At 35.1% G+C, this 18,700-nt stretch overlaps 2 protein-coding genes across 9 annotated transcripts; both read right to left on the bottom strand.

Annotated features, from left to right (window-relative positions):
• Window positions 1–42: 42 nt before the first annotated feature.
• On the bottom strand, window positions 43–8,987 carry LOC107618827 (long chain acyl-CoA synthetase 6, peroxisomal). Of its 2 annotated transcripts, XM_088499790.1 has the most exons (24): window positions 8,894–8,987; window positions 7,937–8,291; window positions 7,070–7,130; window positions 6,895–6,972; window positions 6,658–6,729; window positions 6,473–6,554; window positions 6,277–6,382; window positions 6,107–6,183; window positions 5,850–5,894; window positions 5,683–5,769; window positions 5,356–5,445; window positions 5,145–5,230; window positions 4,945–5,038; window positions 3,984–4,072; window positions 3,797–3,885; window positions 3,361–3,490; window positions 3,152–3,270; window positions 2,460–2,583; window positions 2,256–2,342; window positions 1,515–1,618; window positions 1,338–1,423; window positions 668–754; window positions 488–574; window positions 43–393 (listed from the first exon to the last, which is right to left on the bottom strand). In XM_088499790.1, exons 2-24 carry the CDS (start codon window positions 8,073–8,075, stop codon window positions 298–300), a joined length of 2,115 nt encoding a protein of 704 aa, XP_088355916.1. In that variant the 5' UTR covers window positions 8,076–8,291; window positions 8,894–8,987; the 3' UTR covers window positions 43–297. The 2 variants fall into 2 exon arrangements, with proteins under 2 accessions (XP_088355916.1, XP_016176483.1); XM_016320997.3 differs by lacking the exon at window positions 8,894–8,987 and having other exon boundaries at window positions 7,937–8,433.
• A 1,142-nt stretch (window positions 8,988–10,129) lies between these two features.
• Window positions 10,130–16,495, bottom strand: LOC107617569 (cyclin-T1-4). 7 transcript variants are annotated; one of them, XR_015899878.1, is made up of 9 exons: window positions 16,242–16,495; window positions 15,258–15,816; window positions 15,008–15,089; window positions 14,709–14,843; window positions 14,290–14,465; window positions 11,172–13,864; window positions 11,006–11,077; window positions 10,766–10,911; window positions 10,130–10,584 (listed from the first exon to the last, which is right to left on the bottom strand). XR_015899878.1 is itself a non-coding variant. In XM_016319349.3 (7 exons), the coding sequence occupies exons 2-7, from the start codon at window positions 15,809–15,811 to the stop codon at window positions 10,553–10,555; spliced, it is 1,125 nt and encodes a 374-aa protein (XP_016174835.2). In that variant the 5' UTR covers window positions 15,812–15,816; window positions 16,242–16,455; the 3' UTR covers window positions 10,130–10,552. The 7 variants fall into 7 exon arrangements, 1 of the variants encoding a protein (XP_016174835.2); XR_015899881.1 differs by having other exon boundaries at window positions 10,241–10,584; window positions 11,172–14,108; window positions 16,242–16,426; XR_015899877.1 differs by lacking the exon at window positions 11,006–11,077.
• Between the last annotated feature and the right edge of the window lie 2,205 nt (window positions 16,496–18,700).

The raw sequence follows: 18,700 nt of genomic DNA, 5'->3' as shown, positions 1-18,700 counted from the left end.
GGTCATAATCTACTAGTACTTTTAGGATCAAAATAACAATAATTAAGCCAGAAGTCTATCTTGATGATAAGTGGTGATGAACCACCGAATAAAGGAGACATCTTATGTTACCCAAAAACCAAAGAAAGAATGCATCTTATTGTAATTGTAAGAAATAATAATATACTATTCAAAAATCTAAAAGATAGAGAAGAATATGAACAAATCATGAGACAATACAACACAGTAAAAACATGCAGGAACTTTCCAGTTAGGCCAATGTTTCCAGTTTGCGGATAGGGAAGGAGATCCTCAATTTCACAATGGCTTTTGAGTAGGATCGTTTCTTGAAAGCTCATCGTACATATCAGATATTGCTTTGCCAAAGTATTCCCTAGCTTGAGGCCTCTTAACCTGAAAAGTAAAATGCACGTACACAGAACATGATTTCATTGCCACTTAACAGGTGAATCTCACACACTTGAAAGGATGAGGACTCTATGCTTACCTTGAATGTTGGTGTCAGAAGACCATTTTCTATCGTAAATGGTTCAGGCACCAAAGTTAGAGCTTTTACAAATTCAAAACCTCTAAGCTGCATAGCATCAAATAAGATACAGAAAACTAATTACTACTGAAACTGAGGTGACTTGAACTTGAAAACATTAAGTGAATAACTTATACTTACCTGAGCCTCTCGTCCAACAGCATCCATATCAGCCAAGACAGCAGCCTTTGTTCGGGGATCATTGCAAAGTTGTGCTAGATCATTATGCTGCATCCATGCACAGAAAATAGGGATTATAAGTTACTTATTGGAACACACTGCTTTCAAAAATCAGCACCATCCCCTTAAAGGAAAAATAAAATAAAAGGAATAAATTTTGATGAACCTCCCTTGAAATTTGATATAAATACAGGATGTTGCTTTAAGTCAAAACATATTTTAAACATACCGTGTTTAACCTATACAACTTATAAATCTTTTATCAAAACTAAAAGGAGTTCTATTTAACTTTATCGAGATAAACATACAACAACCATTTTACAAATAATTAAAAAGAAAGAAAGAAGCGCATGTGCATAAAAATAGGTACAAACACCACGAAAAAGAGGCCATTTGTTACTTAAAAGTTAAAACAAATTCGGCTCCATGTCTATATGACTATATCCCTAGATCAATCAAATGATGCTAAAGTCCCCTGTCATAAATCATATTTACATTTAAACCTTATGTTTAAATCTCTTTTTAACAATGTCTACAAAATAGAGAATCAACTTCTTCTCTAGGCAGTTAAGGACTTTAGGTTACACCTATGAGCCAAAGGATTTGATCTGATAGTTAACAACTAAACTACCTGAATGCCTTCTGAAGCAGCCCATGCTTTCATGGCGTCTGGATCCACCGCAACAATAGCGACCAAGGAAGCATTGAAGCTATCACCTATGAAACGAAACGAAGTATCAGCATGCTAGACAGGGATCAAAGTAGAGAGACAGAGAAAATTAAACACAATAATATCATATTTCCTTACCATATACAAAGCATTGCCCAACAAACTTGCATTTGACATATACATTTTCGATTTTCTCAGGAGCAATGTACTCGCCTTGTGCCAACTTAAAGATATTCTTCTTCCTATAATGAAAACGAAAATCTTGATTTATATGCTCGACAAATTCAGTGAAAGGGATACGAAGAAATTCAGGAGTAAAATAGATCTTTCTGGATAAGACACTAGGGAGTTCTTGTATAACTTCTCACTACTATTGTTGTGGTTTTTTTTTTTTTTTGGTGGGGGGGGGGCTGAAAATAAGTGAATAGCTGACGCCTCTTAAGAAAACATGACACAGTATTCAGGTAAGATTGCCCACCCTGGATTTCATTGAATGATGACAAAGAAAAAAGCTATTACCTACACTTAAACAACAAGGCACAGAAAATAGAATCTCCTGTTTGTATATTACATGTAGCTAAGAAGTAGACAGGAAGATAAGAAGTAATATATGCTTTAGCTCATTTGTCTGAAGTCCAATATATAAAAGTTAAATGGAAGTAATGCTAAGTTAGAAGTCTTGCAAAAATGGCATTCAATGAACAGAGCACCTGAAGAAGATACTAAGGTTCACCTTAAAATGCATTGATAGTCTACTCAATGAACACAGCAGACGTGCAGCCCAACGGGATTAGTATCACTTCATTGATGGACAGTACTTTAAGAAGCCATGCTTTGAACTAAAACATATGAAATATAATTAGGATGGTACTATCTCACCTATCAATAATTTTGAGACGACCACCAGGTAACCACATTCCAATATCTCCTGTATGCAACCATCCTTCTTCATCAATCACTTCTCTCCTGCTCAATTTAATCAAAATTCAGGAAAATTTTAAACGAACAAGGTAAATCTCATAAAAGATATAAAAATCTCATTGAAAATATTAAAAGAAATCACAGAACAAGCAAGGTGGTTACGTCTGAACTTCATCTTTGTAATAACCTTGAAAAATAATGGGACCCCTGACACATATTTCACCACGGGGATTGGGCTGATCATCAGATGAATAGTTCATCTCTGGAACATCCACAAGTTTTATCTCTGAAATAGAACGAAACTCTTAGCACTAGAACTCCAAACCCGCAGCCCAAATAAAATTCACTTTTTTACATTCATTTCAGATTAGGCAGGGGCAGGTAGAAAAATTGTTCCAATCCCATATTTTTATTTTTATTTTTTGTATAATTATTGTCAACTTTCACATTTCCTTTAAGGTGATTAATCCAGGTCCTTTGAGTGATAAAGGTAAGAATCCTGAATCCACAAACTGATAAATCAACTTATCTCCCCCACTTTCTATATCTCTAAACTAAAAAATAACTACTAAACTAAACAATAAATATTAAGCTTTGTCCCATTAATTGTTAGTCAGCTACGTATATCAGACCATACCATGGCATCCTGTCACAAGTCATATTTAATTTAAACTATTATCATCTTAAAATAGTTGTCATATATACTCTATCCTGATCTCCCTCTATATTAAGCTATTTGACTACCGTCTATCTGATCAACCTTTCTCCTTAATGGTTTCTTTTATAGTCTTTCTTGAATCATGAATCCAGGGCAGAGAAAGCTATTTGATGTAAAATTCACACCAACTACTTACCACAAGCGGGATTAGCTGAGCCAACATGACCACAAAGGTTGTCATCCAGATCCATACAGCTTATAATACAAGTAGTCTCAGTCATTCCATATCCTTCGGACACTCGAGCACCAAAGCAACTGTGCAGTTCACACGTCATGCAACCAAGAAAAGAATTCAAATCAAATAATAAGAGGACAATCCTTCTTAGCACCTGTGCAAAAACTTACATCTTTAAAAATTCCATGACATCAGGTGATAAGGGTGAGGCACCTGATGTCATCAAACGAACTCGTCCTCCAAGCTTTTCCTTTATCTTGTTGAAAACTAACCTGTCCCAAATGGGAGATGGGCTCTTTCCTGAAAAATATATTTATACACATTATATTACTGAAAATAAGTTTCATTTACAAGGATACTAAAGTTGAAAGAGACACAACTGAAGAGCCCACTCTTCTTGAGAATATGTTTGCGACACTTATATAAACAGGAAATTAATAACGACCATCAACAGAGGAAGACCGAAAAGTACAACTTTGATACAAGTATCAGCAGGATCAATGTTAATGGCACAATAGGGATCGGTTAAGTATTGTAACGAATAGGACAATGCAGCAATATAAATGCGTGTTATGCAGAAGATAGTTCATTGAGAATACAATTTACCATGAATTAGTGCCTGCCTTTTCGCATTGTAGGCAGCATTAAACAGCCTTTCCTTCAGACCACCAGATGTTTTAACAGCAGTCAAAATACTGCAAAAAGAGAAGGGAAAAAAGATTGAATGGCACAATGAAGTTGAACACGGGAAGCTAATATTTTGAAAGGTGTAGTTAAATGTATATTACTTTACCCAGCATATATTCTGTTGTATAGCCGAGGAACACTAACAAATATGGTAGGTTTTAGAGCAGCTATGTCATCTATTAGTTTCATATTATCCTGCATGCAGATGGTAAAACCGAAGTGTCAGTTTCATATGAAAATATTGCAGCATATAGTGAGCCACTGATATCATTATCAAGTTAGACTGCCTACATTACACCCTTTGGATACGACTCTTCTTCGGATCCTACGTTAACGCGGGATACTTATGCACTGGACTGCCCTTTTATACAGTGAAACAGATATAAACAATATAAAACCTACCTTTACACATCATACACGGTTGGTTGTTGGTTTGATAATTTGCATGGGACATTAAGGGATATTAACAAATACAATGCTGTGATGTCTTTAATCCATGTAGCTAACCCTACCTAGTGGGAAAGGCTTTGTTAAGTGTTAAGTGTAAGTGAGGGCTGCTGCATTGAGCTCCTAACTGGTGGGGTGTTGTAAGGGGAGAAGTAAGTGAACTTACTGACAGTGCAAGGAGAGAGTCTATTTCAAAATTTGAACCCTCGACTTCCAAGTCACAAGGAAACAACCTTATTATCATGCCTAAGCTTAAAAACTTACTGATAACCAAGGAAACTATTATAAAATATTGTTATTTGCACATAACTTTTGACAGAGTAATGTGGAATTCCATGAAATGGCAATCATGAAAAATATGTTCGCCTCACAAAAATATATTGTTCCAATACAAAAAAAGTCATTTTTCTTGCTGAATTATTATGTGGACTCCTAACGCTACAGTATTCTATAAGAAATCTTTATTTTTATCACATTTAAAAAGTGAAAGCAAATAGCTATAAGCATCAGACTCATGCAATACAAATCTAAAGCAGCAATTACATAACTCAATCAAAACAAATAGAGAAGTAAGCCATCTCAAAGGAAGAAAGAAGCCTAATTTGTTCAAGGCTACATACCCCCTGGTAGAATCCCACAGCAATACCATAATATACAGTGAAGACCTGGTTAGCTCGTTCATAAATGTGAGCCAAAGGGAGATAAGATATAAAACTGAAAATTGAAAGAATTTCAGGAAAAGACATTAGAATAAAATACCAAAAGAAACAACAACATCAAACAGTGCCTAATAAGTTATAGAGTACCAAAATGAGCTTACGTGTCAGAAGGACCGAAAACTTCATTTGAAGTGCACGTGCTCCCAGCCACACTTGCAATGAAGTTTCCGTGGCTCAAGACAGCACCCTGACCAAAATTTGTTTAGCAGAAACATGCAGCAGCAATGCTTTGTATAGATTCAAAGAGTTATCCGAAAACAATATACCAATATGGAAGCAAACGAGAGTTTCTTTTCAGGAGAAGTTATGTACCTTTGGGGTTCCAGTGGTACCACTTGTATAGCAAATGGTTGCAACATCATTGGGCTTAGGTGGGCAAAAGGGCTGAATATTACTGCTCCCCTATATCCAAATCCACAAACGATTTGGTAACGATATAGTAAATAGCAGGCAGATAAAATCAATCGAAACAGCATTCGCAAAAGAAACTATAATATTGATGCACCCCAATAGATAGAAGGAGCACAGCAGAAGTTTTACTTTCTAACAATGCCAGTGAAGCCTACATGTGGTATAATATGAATGCAATATGTATTGCTCATAAAGTTTACACTATTTGAGAGAAAACTACTAGTTTACCTGAGTAAATAGCTGTGAATATGTAATAACCTTAACTGCGGATGATGAAGGAATTGATGGAATTTGATCATCCATACCTCCAACTACCTGCATACAAACTGAAAATCAGCGAGGATATACTTTGATTTTGAATATTCAGCATGAGCATAAGTCAAATGCAGACGTACCACAATCAGACGTATAGTTGGAATCTCCGATAAGTAGCTCAGCAACTGCAAAGTCAGTTGACATATATAAGAAGGGGTTTTGTATGATAATTTTTACATTGGCATGATAATTTTTACATTTCAGTATCTGATAAATTAAATTTGACAATAAAAACCATTGACAAGATATTGATATGCACTACTATTGAACTTACAATATGACGATAACAGAAGCGATATGCTATATTAAGTATAAGTTGAAGCTCCGATATACTTACTAAATTTAATGTTTGAGGAACACAGAATACAACTTGTACAACAGCATGATGAACGATGTACTTGACAGCATCAGGACCTACAGAGAAAACAATTGCTCGCTATTAAATCTACAAGTTAGGCCAACGTAAATATGAAAGAATGTTCCCTGATAAATAAAAAAACAACATACCTAGAGTATCATATAAAGGAACTGATATGTATGAGTATGCAGAGCAAGCATGATCAACAATGAGCCACTCAGGTCTGTTAATAAAATACAAACCAATGCAGGAGCCCTGCAAATTACCACGCCAACCAATGGTTAAATGATATCATGCGTAAAAATGAACAATGATGGACCACATTTATACAATTCTAGCATTCACCTTCTGGATTCCATAATGTATCAAACCAGAACCTATTGCACTGCGGGCAGCACCCGCTTCACCAAATGTCATCCATTTGTACCTTAAGAGTGTAACAAGAACAGGAATGAGGAGAAGGATGTAAAAGAAATCTTGTGAAGAAATCAAGACAGGTCAGAAAACAGGTAGAAAATTGAGCTGCTTACTCCCCAACTGTTCCATCCACACGGACACGAGTTCCCAGATACTTGTAGTCTCGAAAAACTTCAGTTGCATGCCTATTATTAGAGTTTACCAACATTCATATCAATTTATAAGGCATAAAAAAAAATTCTTACTGAAGTATTGGAGAATTGGCGATTAATATTACTCACCTATATTCTATGATCTATCTTATGGAGCTGAATTAAAAAAAACTTTGGATAAAAAGGAGTAACACTCACACAAAATTATCATGCAGGGTGCCAATTTCAGGATTATCAGGAAATCTGGTCACCAGTTGCAGAGGATGGCGTGCAGATCTACGAAAGAAAATCACAGTAACAATAATATCAGAGAAATGGCCCTAAATTGATGAAACAAAGACAAGAAGACCAAAAAACAGAGGAAGAGGTATACCTATACACGTTCCACTTTCCTGTCTGCAATTTCTCTGGGAGTACAACACTATAACCTTGTTCTGCTCAGAAGTAAACATCATAACTAGTGATATCAATAGCATGCCTGAGCAAGAAAGTAATTGCAAAAAAGTAACGAGGTAACACCAACAAGCCATGCACGTGAAAAGTGGGAGCCTGGAATTCAAATTAATTATAAATATATTATATGCCATTTTATTTTTCGCAAAAGAATGGAAAATGATCAGCAGTTACAAATGTTTTGGTGAAGTTGCAACTAGTGATGTCAATATCACTGACATTACTTTATTAGATTCATCTCTCAATTTAATTTTAGATCCATCTTTGGGAATACAATACAATAAAGAAGTGTTAAGATTCAGAATTCCGAATGCATGACACCTACCTAGGTGATAATTAATTTCAAAGATGCGGAATAGTGGTCCATATTGGGGGAAAAAGAAAAATATAAATTTATAAAAGGTCTCCATTGAATAACAACGATAATTTATCAGTGCACTCGGAAAAAGTGATAGCTGAAACTTTCACACCTTTTCTCTGGGAATAAACTTTCAACTCTCTTGAATTTCTGGATTTCGATTCAAATCTCACAAAGCCTTTTACTACCGACTCTTAATTAAAAAAAAAAAGTGAAAGAACTTTAAACAACACACTTGTTTGATACACTTTCTAAAGTGTAAACAACAGTAAGACATAAATTACAGCGATTAACTCCATTTATTAATCAATTAGTGTTTATTATTTGCTGTCAATGATAATAAAGAAGGACAAATCAGATTCATCCACAACAACAGAAACAAAGTAATATCACATCATTATCCTCATTTTGAGAGAGAGAGAGAGAAACCTAAGGCGAACTCGGCGGCGGTAGGGGAAGGTTGGAGGAGAGCGGAGGGAGAACGGTGAGAGGAGGCGGCGGGGGTGAGGTGGTTGTTGATGGCTTTGATTCGACGTTGCGCAGCAGGTGCTGGATCCATCTTCGTCATCACCACGACGAGCAGTGAGTGAACGACAATGTGCGATTCGCGTTTTGGTGTGAATGATCAAGTGAACGACGATCAGAAGAGATCAAGAGAATATGAGATTAGTATTAATTCAACTTTGAAGAATGAAGCTGCGCGCACATTAAGCTTTTTCCAACTACGTGGCATCTTCCCATAATCATTATTATCATAATCATAATCATGCGTCATCGTTTTCACCTGCATTTAATTACTAAGTATGTGAATCCTCCATAACTATAATAACTATATTATTATTTTTCTTAGCACTTAGAACTATGACCATCATGCATAGTTGAGTTGTCCAAAGACATTATACGACAATTTTCATTGGTGCTTTACTACTTTATTATCATTTAAATTCATTGTAAATTTCTATATTTATTTGTATGAACTTTTACATGCATGTATTTGTAACTAAATTATTTTATACCAATATATCTTGAAAATAAAATGAAAAAGAATTTGACATCGTTTTTAAAGTATCAGAGTTTTTTAATCTTTGGAACACAGGTTTACGGCTGCAAGATTTGACAAACATGAAACTCGTTTACCATTAACGAAACATTCTTTTTGCGAACCTATCCAACTTCTTCTTTTCTTGAAGGAATTAAAATATGACGGGCTACTTACTTAGTTGTTATGTGTGGAAAACGTGGGTTTAATCAATACATGGGCAGAGTTAGATAAAATATTAGAGGAACAAAAAATATTTACATAATAAAATAAAATTAAAATAAAATTTTAAGAGAGATTAAACTAAAATTTACATATAAAAAATTAAAATTAAGGAAGACAATTACCCTCCTCCGCCCCTGAATCAATGGCCGCCATATGTTGTTTTTGGAGACTGCTTAATTAAATCAATATGTTGTTAACTGTGACCTGTAAATACTTGGTGGAGAAAGTAAGAGAGAGATACATAGAACTTTTTAAATATAAACGAAATAAACTATGCAAAAAAAAAAAAATTCAAAGGTTAAGCAAAAACTTTTTATTATAAACTATGTTTTTTTTTTTTCAAATATAAATGAAATGAACTACGCAAAAAAAATTCAATGTATCTTTCTCTTATACTTTCTCAAGCATGTATTTATGGATCACAATTAACTATATAATTCAATAGATATACTACGAATATACTCAATTAACTATCAAATCAGTCATTTATATAGAATATATATTAATTAAAAATATTATTCGTATACCAAAATTACCTACTAAAATCAGTCACCAATGTATTTGTGTATAAATATGTGTGGATTTTTAATTTATTTTCAATATATATTTATATTTCAATATGTATTTTATACTGGTAGCTGATTTTGGTGTACACGTATCATTAATCGTATATTAAAATGCAAAATATACTTTAAAATATAAATTAAACAACATTTTTTATTATGACTTTTTTTTTTGTGCACAATATTTTTAATAATGAAATTGGAAAGTTGTAACCATTTTGCTAAGTTGATCACTTTGTCAAAGTAAGTGGCTTAGGTAGGTTGAATCGAAAAGCAATATGATAACAACCATTTTATTTATTTATTTATTGGCGAAATTATATGATAATTAAGACCATGTGCTATGATATTTATTCATTATTCAATATAATAATGATTATACAATGAACTGGAATTATTCAATTAAACTTAGTATGCATTGACTTGTTCCATTGTATCCATTATTATTATTATTATTATTATTATTATTATTATTATTATTATTATTATTATTATTATTATTATTATTATTATTATTATTAATTTTACATGCTTCATTATATACTTAAATTTTAATTATTATCATATCATATATTATAGTATCACAGTCTCCATATGATACCTACATCCAATGCTACCCATGCATGTAGAGATTTCCGTGATGGCTCACCAAATCTCTGCTTTTCATCTGGTCGCATAAACTCTGCTATCATGTATTAAATTGTATGAATTCCTCTCTGGTGCTTAATCCAAAAATGAGTTTCAAGCCAGAAATGTAGAAATAAGAAAGGATTCCGATGTACAGGATTCAAAATATTTCAGTAAACATTTGATGAACTTCTATAAATTCAATTATGTAAAGCCTTATATCGTGAAACCATTTCTACAAGATTAATTAAAACAGAATTTGACACCTTGGAACCCCAATGATGGAAATGTTCCTCCTCAACTAGACTAGACGCCCTGGTTGGTATAGACGACAATTCAAAGTATATCACACTGCATTGCACCAACGAAATGTATGCAAAGTGTGATCCAGGTTTAATAAAAATATACATGAGATGCTGAAACACTAGGAAAACCATAGGTCACACCTTTCAATCTGTAATCTGCCAAATTATTTATCAAACTTCCCAACACTGATTATATGTGGCTCATACTATTTCAACTCTGCGACATTTTGACTATGTACTTAGAATCTACTCTACAAGGTAAATGCTATCTTGTTCTTTTATACTTTCAGAAGAGCTCCAATAATTGCTGCGAGACATCTGCAACAAGGTGAGATTAATCATCAGAAAATATAAAATACAAAACTATTTTTCGCAGCTGAAAAGTAGGCTGACAGCGATTCAAGAAGATACCTTCCAAAATAATAAAGATCGCTCAATTTTTAACTGCATAAGATTTATCCTAATCTTGATATTAAAAAAGGATGTGGGATTAGGTTACCTTGAAGAATGGATGGTGTTGTCTGGAACTCTTGCCAGATGTTCCGATCAGCAGCAAGATCCATGTTGAGAAACTTGGCAGCAAGATATGCAGCTCCAGCAGCAATATGTTCAGGTTTAAATTGAAGCCAAAGAGAACTCCGAAGCCTGCAATACATGTTTCGGCTTCAGAAGGTCATTCGAGACAAATAACTACCGCCAGCATTGGTCAACACAAATAGCTAGAAATAGGCAAACTAACCATCCGAGGCAACAATAATAGAAGATTTCTGGACAACTTAGCATATGATTCTACCATGACAGATCAAGTCAGCTATTACAATAAGCAGGGAATATAAACTTAGATCATACAAACATATTCAACATTCCTACCAAGTGAAAAGCACAAATTTATTAACTTTTCTTACCAACTATACAAGCAGCAACTCAGGAAGAATAATATTCCAAGAATCTGTGCAGGATTGCTGATATACCAAACTATAGCAATATCTTATACTCATTTAGAGAACATACTTCCAGGATCAAATCCGCTGTAGGGGCTTTAAACTCCCAAAGTACATGCAATTAAAATGAGAAAGCATGCATGTAGCGCTGCAAATTGCAAACAACTGAATCTTTCAAAGCTAATGCCAATGCCACATCTTCTGCTCAACATTTTGACCTGACGACTCTTGCTATCATGCATTCATGCACATTGGAATGCTTATTATGAATGCAACTTATTCCACACTAAACACCAGCCGCCTAAGATATCAATTGTTCCATTTCCCAAGGAACAGGGATAAAACAAAGCAGGAGCAAACCTTCTTTAATTATCAAGATGGAGTACATTATAATTTTCAGAGAAATTGTGCAGAACTTTCTGAAACATTAAAAGTGCTACAAAGGGCAGATTTTTTCTTCTTTTTAATTTTTTTTAAGGTGCTACACAGTTCTCAACACAATACCATATAAATTGCGAAAAATCTAAAGCAATGGTCAATGGAGATCCAGAATTCATAGTGCTAACAGACTCAACATTGATGAGCAATAACAAAGATTAATAAATTATTTTCTTTTTGTCAAATATATAAACATATGCTTAAAAGAAGCAGAGCCACCAGTGAACCACTCAGGCTGCCCCACTCATTAAAAATGTGTGGGGTGGCTTTTACCTTGCTTATTATTACAGGGTTTGAATTAAGTTCCTCTGAAAAAGAATTTGGATGTTCAGTTTGTTAAGCTCACAAACTGGTTCATAATAGATCAATTTCTTTGATATTTTATTTATTTATTTGATTTACGTATATTGCTAAATAATAAGCATGTAAAAATGGAATTAAACCTTTAAAAAATTACATCTCTTCAGCAAATAAATACATTTTTCCATAACAATCAAATCCAGAAAAATGGCAGCATGCATTTGATGTCCTAGAACCTAAAAATGATGACCTTGATATGGCTGAATTCTTTTTTACTACAGAACCAGTACTCTATTCAATAAGCAAATTTAGGAACTTTTAAAATTAAGAGATCAACTATTACCAGATGAACAGAAACATAAAGGGCACAAGTTTGTCTTACAAACACAGGAAAACCACTAAAGTAAAAGGAGTTAGGCATCTAGAACTGCAAGCTACACACGCTAGCCAAGTAGGCTTTGCCTTTGAGTCATCTACCCCTAAATATACGACACACATCCATAATGGATTTCAATTTGGGAGGTTCAACATCTACATTTCGAAATAACCTAGGTTTACACAAAGGATGAACAGACCAATTCCAAATCATGAACAATGCTCGTATATCACAATTGGATCCCTGGGAATGCTACACTAAAGAAACTTTTTCGAAAATGGAATTAAGAGTCTGACAATTTTAAATAGCCATATATTACTTTCTTCTTCCTGTAACGAAAAGTACCCATTCCCATTACAAACTTAACCAGACCTAACTTTGGACAAAGAAACTACAAACAAATCACTTGAACAGATGAAAAATCAGTACAAATTTTGAAAAATAATATTCATCATTTAGAAGGTGTTAAAGAATAAAATATGCACGCACGCACACACACACACACTCACACTCTTACACTAAAGTCTAAACTGGGATAAAAGAAATAATTTCAAAATTTAAAACACTCGTGGAAGAGAAAGCTGTCCAAACTATTCCATTTGATTGACCAACAAATTCAATGTGGTTGGAGAATGGGGGAATTTGGGACAACTTTCACAAACCAAAGAAATTTCAATTATAAGATAGCATTAACAGCTTTCACTAACCAATTACTAGAACACGTGAAAAGCTTTATTTGTTTAAGAAACAAAAAATAAATGTACCAGAAAAAAGGGATAATAACAAAAATTCAGTATCAGCATAGGAACTGAGCAGGAAAGACATCAACATCTTGTCAACTGAGGAATGACTAGCATTTTTTTTTTTTCAGGATAAGAAATGACCCAGAGCATATCTGAATTTTGGAATATTTGAAAATTTTTGTTGGTTTTTTCAAATAATTTCTAATTTGTATGACCATCCAACCCATTTTACTAAAAAAACAATGTATGATCTCCCAATCCATTTGACTGGCTATGATCTTTCTTTTTCCCTTTCAACAAACAACTTAGTTCATGCTTCAATTTTGGACTATTTGAAATTTTTTGTTGGTTTTTTCAGATCATTTCTATGATCTCCAACCATTAATTAAAAGAGCAGAACCATTTCTAAGATCTTTCAACCCTTTTTAGCTGAGACTTCTTTTTTTCCAGGACAACAAATGACTCGGTCCATTTATGAATTTTGGACTCTGTGAATTTTTTTGTTGGTTTATTTCAGATCATTTCATGATCTTCCAACCCTTTTACTAAATGAGCAACAAGAGCACATTCGGCTCAAGGTCATCGGCAACTACAAGGCATTGGATAGAAAATCTGGATTGGGGCTCCTGTAGCTATCTCGGGTAGCCCCAATAAGATTCCATGGGACATATTCAGACTAAAGCAATCCATTAGACATCAGCAGTTCAACTTCAGAAGAAAAACAAAACTTTCCATGAACAGCATATCAATCCGCCAGCTAAGAATATCATATAGGCCAGCACGCTAATCTTGTGAATATCCTGCAATTATATGCATGCCAAAAGAATCAATATCCCATGACAGAATACATACACAGATGTTGGACTAAAGAACAACATTTTGAGAATCAACACTATCTTGCACCAAAATTTAGAAGGGTAAAGACCAATGTATCTTCCTCAGCCAATAGATCTCCAGACCTCAAGACATGTTATTGCTTGAGGTTTAACACACCCAGTGCCCCACATGAGCTGTTTACTAAACTAGTAATTTTCATTCCAATCACTGTATTAGATAACAGGAGGCAAGTCAGAAACCAATGAAAGGGCACTCAAACAAATTGAATGTCTAAAAGCATTTAACCAATTTGACATGAGTCAATCAGTTCTCTTCTTAAAATAAATGGTATAAACAAACATCACTGCAGCAATTGTAGAAGGTACAGGATTAAGAGAAGAAAACTCACCCTTCACTGACCAGGTTTAAAGCCAGATTCACCAAAATGGTCTTTGATAGACCTAATTTGTTAAGAACAGATGTAAGGGGTGCATATGGATGTTGCACATTGAGTTCAAAATTTAGGGTAGTCAGAATCAACTGTTCAGCCTCAAGCAATCGCTCACGATACTGTTCAAACCAATCCTGTGACACAAATCAATTCAGTACAATTGTAAATTACTATCCGTTAAACTAGTATTCAATGGTAATATAAAGAGATTAAATATCATCTTAATAGGTAATCATTTTCATGCTTGATTTTACGAACATATCAGGCATAGCCACGTAAGAGGTGATGGAGTCTAGACTATTTAATATTCTCTGGATATCTTCCACAAGAAACATAATATATAGGAGACAATTTTGGGCAGTCAGAAGTATACTCACAATAGGAAAAAGATAGGACAACATAGTAAAATCTTGTTTATGTAAGATTTCACTAGATGCCCGCAAAACATTGTTCAAAGGGCGTGGCGATTCCTCCGACTTTGCAGCTAGGAAAAGGGCAGCAGTAGCAATCAACTGTAGCACAACACAAAAAATTAAAAAACATGGAGCTTGAACCATTTACGTGATATAGAATCAGACCTACTTGCATATAATCAGACCACGGATGTCGCTATCTCTGAAACATTTAGTAAGGAACATAAAACATGCCTTAAAATTTAGAGGGAAATAGAACTCACAAATCTATCATGGCAGGCATGTGATCTCCGAACAAAAAATCGGTGGCATAGAACCATAGCCGTCCCAATGGTAGTTTGAGGCCTGTTAAAAAATCATGTCATGCTTTCACATTGGCACAAAATAGTATCATGCAATGAACTAAATCCATAACAACAACATCGCAAGCATATATCTAATGAAGTTTTCAACCCCACCACTGGGACAGGGGCAGCTATAACCATGTCAGATAATATGAGTGATGAGTCTTACAGTTCAAGCCGCATTCCAAGGTTCTGGAGGTAAGCACAATAGGAGTACCGCAAGTGTGTTTCGTGACGCACATCAATGCCATCTTTTCTTGATGGAGAATATCTGTCAATCTCGTCCCTTGACATGAAGGATGGCTTATCATCTTCAAATATAGACCAATCAAGCTGCAAGCTAGCAGATGTTGATGTATCCGCATTGGATCTTGTAGGAGGAGCTTGGAAATTGGCTGATGAGAAATTGTTTTGGACAGTGTATGGAAGATAGTACATCTGGCTATCTTCCCAAGCAGGAGCTGCATATTTTCTCCTTTTCAAGGATGCTGGGACAGCATCGTACTTAGCATAATTAGCATGATCAGCCATGTAAAAATTATAGTTGCCACCATGGTCCCCAAAATTTTCCCAGTTGTTATTCTGAATATTATAGTTCCGGTGATGATAATCATTCCTGCTCCTTTTCCTATTATTGTTGCCAAAGTTGTTACCGTCATAGGTGGACCTATAACCTCCGTGTAGATGTGTTCCTTCCGGTTCAAAATTCCGCACAAAAGACATAATTCCTGGGAAAAATCATATAAACCACCAAAATTAGACAGAAAATTGCATGTTTCCTTTCAAGTATTTGCTACAATAAAATTTCAATTTCATGACGACCAGTCTTTGTCAAAGATAACAAATTCTAGCTGGAACAAATCAAATTAACGTTCTATGATCTTATAATTATTAATAAACCATACATCTAAAGGTAATTCGCATGATCGTGGAATATGTAGCCAAGAAAATTTTCTCTTTGGGATTTATTAAGGTCAGGAACAGAAAAAGCCAGCTTGAATTCACGAACAACAACGCAAAAAGAAACACATAATTTTTACATATGAGATTTAATCAAGCAGATCTCGTGCAACAAAAACAAATACAATTCAAGAATCAGAACCTCAGAAAAAGATAATCGAAAGAGAAGATAAATGAAAGGAGGTAAATATACCTGAGTAATCGCGAAGCCGATCTGGTGAAATCAGCAGAGAAATTACTTGATTTCAGATTGGATATTGGAGATCGGAATTAGGGTTTTGAAGAAGAAAAGATTGGGAATGGAATTGAAAGATAGTAGCTTTGTATTTGAAGGTCAAAAAGGAAGAGGAGGATTGTCTAAAACGGCAAACATTATCTACGTTTTAAAGGTTGGGTCAGGTTGAAGTAATGGAGTTAGTATCCAACCGGATCCAACATTATTAACCCGTTTAAACTTTAAAAAGAAGAAAATATTAAATATGTACCATTTAAAACTAGCACTTATATATTTCAAAGAGGAAAAAAATCAACTTTCATCAAATTCATGTGATAAAAGTTTTTCATAAAATTTAATCGTACCATTGCTATAATTTATAATATCAATAAAAAATTTGTTTAAGAAAACTCCATATTTTTTGCATCATAATATAAATACTTTAATAAGAGGTTAATAACAATGTGTAACAATAATAGAAGCTTATATCAATAGATTGACCAACAAATTAAAGGGGTGTTTGAATATTATGACATATATTTATATATAATACATATTAGAAAATGAAATATATATTGAAAAGTGTGAAACAATAAACATAGATATAACATATAAGGTTTAATAAAAAAAATTTAACTTTTTTTTTTTAAATAATGCATAACAAATATATTAAATTTTAAATTTTATAATTTGAGGTAAATACTAAATCAGTACCCAAAAGATTCTGACGCTGACAAAATGGTACCTGACTTTTACTATTGACAAAATAGTCCCTAAAAAATTTTAAAATTTGACAAGCGTGTTCTCGAACTCGCCGGAGCAAATCTCCGGCAAGCACAATGCTAACGTAGCCGCCGTGACTTGGCAAACCACCCCCAAACCCTAATCCCTCCTCCCCATCGCAACCCCCTTTCCCTCTCCCTCCCCATTGCACACTCCCCCCTCCCTCTCCATCGCAACCCCCTACCCAATGCACACTCCCTCCACATCGCAACCCCCTTCCCTCTCCCCTCCCCCCCATTGCAGCACCCCTCTCCAACGCACACTACCTCCTTCCCTCTCCCTCCCCAATTGCAGCAGTAGAAGCCTCAATAACAGCAGAAACAACACCATCAGAACCCAAAACAGAACCAATGGAAGAACCTGCACATTCAAAACCTAACCTTGCTTGTTCCTCCTTCTCTCTTTTCCCTCATTCCTTCCTTCTCTTATCGGAGGACCATAACAATAACAATATCCATTCACACACACAGACATTTACACAAACACATAACCTACATGTATAAATATAAAGAGAGAAAGAGAGAAAGCCTGAGGGGCTGAGGAGATACGGCTATTCCAGGTCTTGTTGTCGCTCCGATGGTGATGGCAATGGTCCTTGATAGTGCTCTTGCCGTTGAAGTTGCTATTGCTGTTGAGGTTGTTGCTGCGATAGGAAGGAGAGAAAAGTGTGCATTGGGGTTGCTGCTGTTGTTGTTGCTGTTGATGTTGAGGTGGTTGTTGCTGCTAGTGGTAGTGGAGGGAGGGAGGGGGGAATGTGCATTGGGGAGGGGGTGTGATGGGGAGGGAGAGGGAAGGGGGCTGCGATGGGGAGGGAGTGTGCATTGGGTAGGGGGAGGGTTGTGATGGAGAGGGCGAGGGAGGGGGGAGTGTGCGTTGGGGAGGGAGAGGGGAGGGGGGTTGCGATGGGGAGGGAGAGGGAGGGGGAGTATGCGCTGGGGAGGGAGGGATTAGGGTTTGGGGGTGGTTTGCCAGGTTACAGTGGCCACTTTAGCATTCTGCTTGACGGAGATTTGCTCCGGCGAGCTTGGGGACACGCTTGTCAAATTTTAAAATTTTGTACGGACTATTTTGTCAATAACAAAAGTCAGGTACCATTTTGTCAGCGTCATAATCTTTTAGGTACCGATTTGGTAGTTACCTCTTATAATTTTTATACGTAAACTTCTGTAATTAATAACACTAACATAGATATATATTAGCTAATTTAATTGGTGCTTACCTGGTCCAAATGTTCTTAAATTCAGCTCATGGATGATGGCAGCTCAAGCATATGGCATAATAGGAGGCGAATCTCTGTTGCAACAAGTTGCGATAACTCTTTGAAATTTAGATGACCTGAAAGGAATAGAATAGCTGGATTTTTTAGCACAAATGTCGCACCCTAAGGGAAATAGTAGCTTCAGTGAGAAAGCTATATCAAGAACGACAAGATTTTTCGCGCCAATCTCTCTCTTAATTCTTATTATTAATGTTCACTTTTCTCTTTTGATTTCATGTTTTGTTCGTTTCTCATATCTTTAAGGTAGCGTTTGTTTTGAGATACTGAGATAGAGATTGATTTGTTAGTTCAGAGACTGATACTAAAATTTCTATCTCTATCTCTAAAATTTCATTATTTTAGTACCTCCAAAAAGTGAGGACACATGAGACTAATA

Source organism: Arachis ipaensis, chromosome B9 (genome assembly GCF_059453495.1).
Source record: "Arachis ipaensis isolate K30076 ecotype BB chromosome B9, ASM5945349v1, whole genome shotgun sequence".
Taxonomy (NCBI): Eukaryota; Viridiplantae; Streptophyta; class Magnoliopsida; order Fabales; family Fabaceae; genus Arachis; species Arachis ipaensis.
This window is presented reverse-complemented; position numbering and strand designations above follow the sequence as displayed.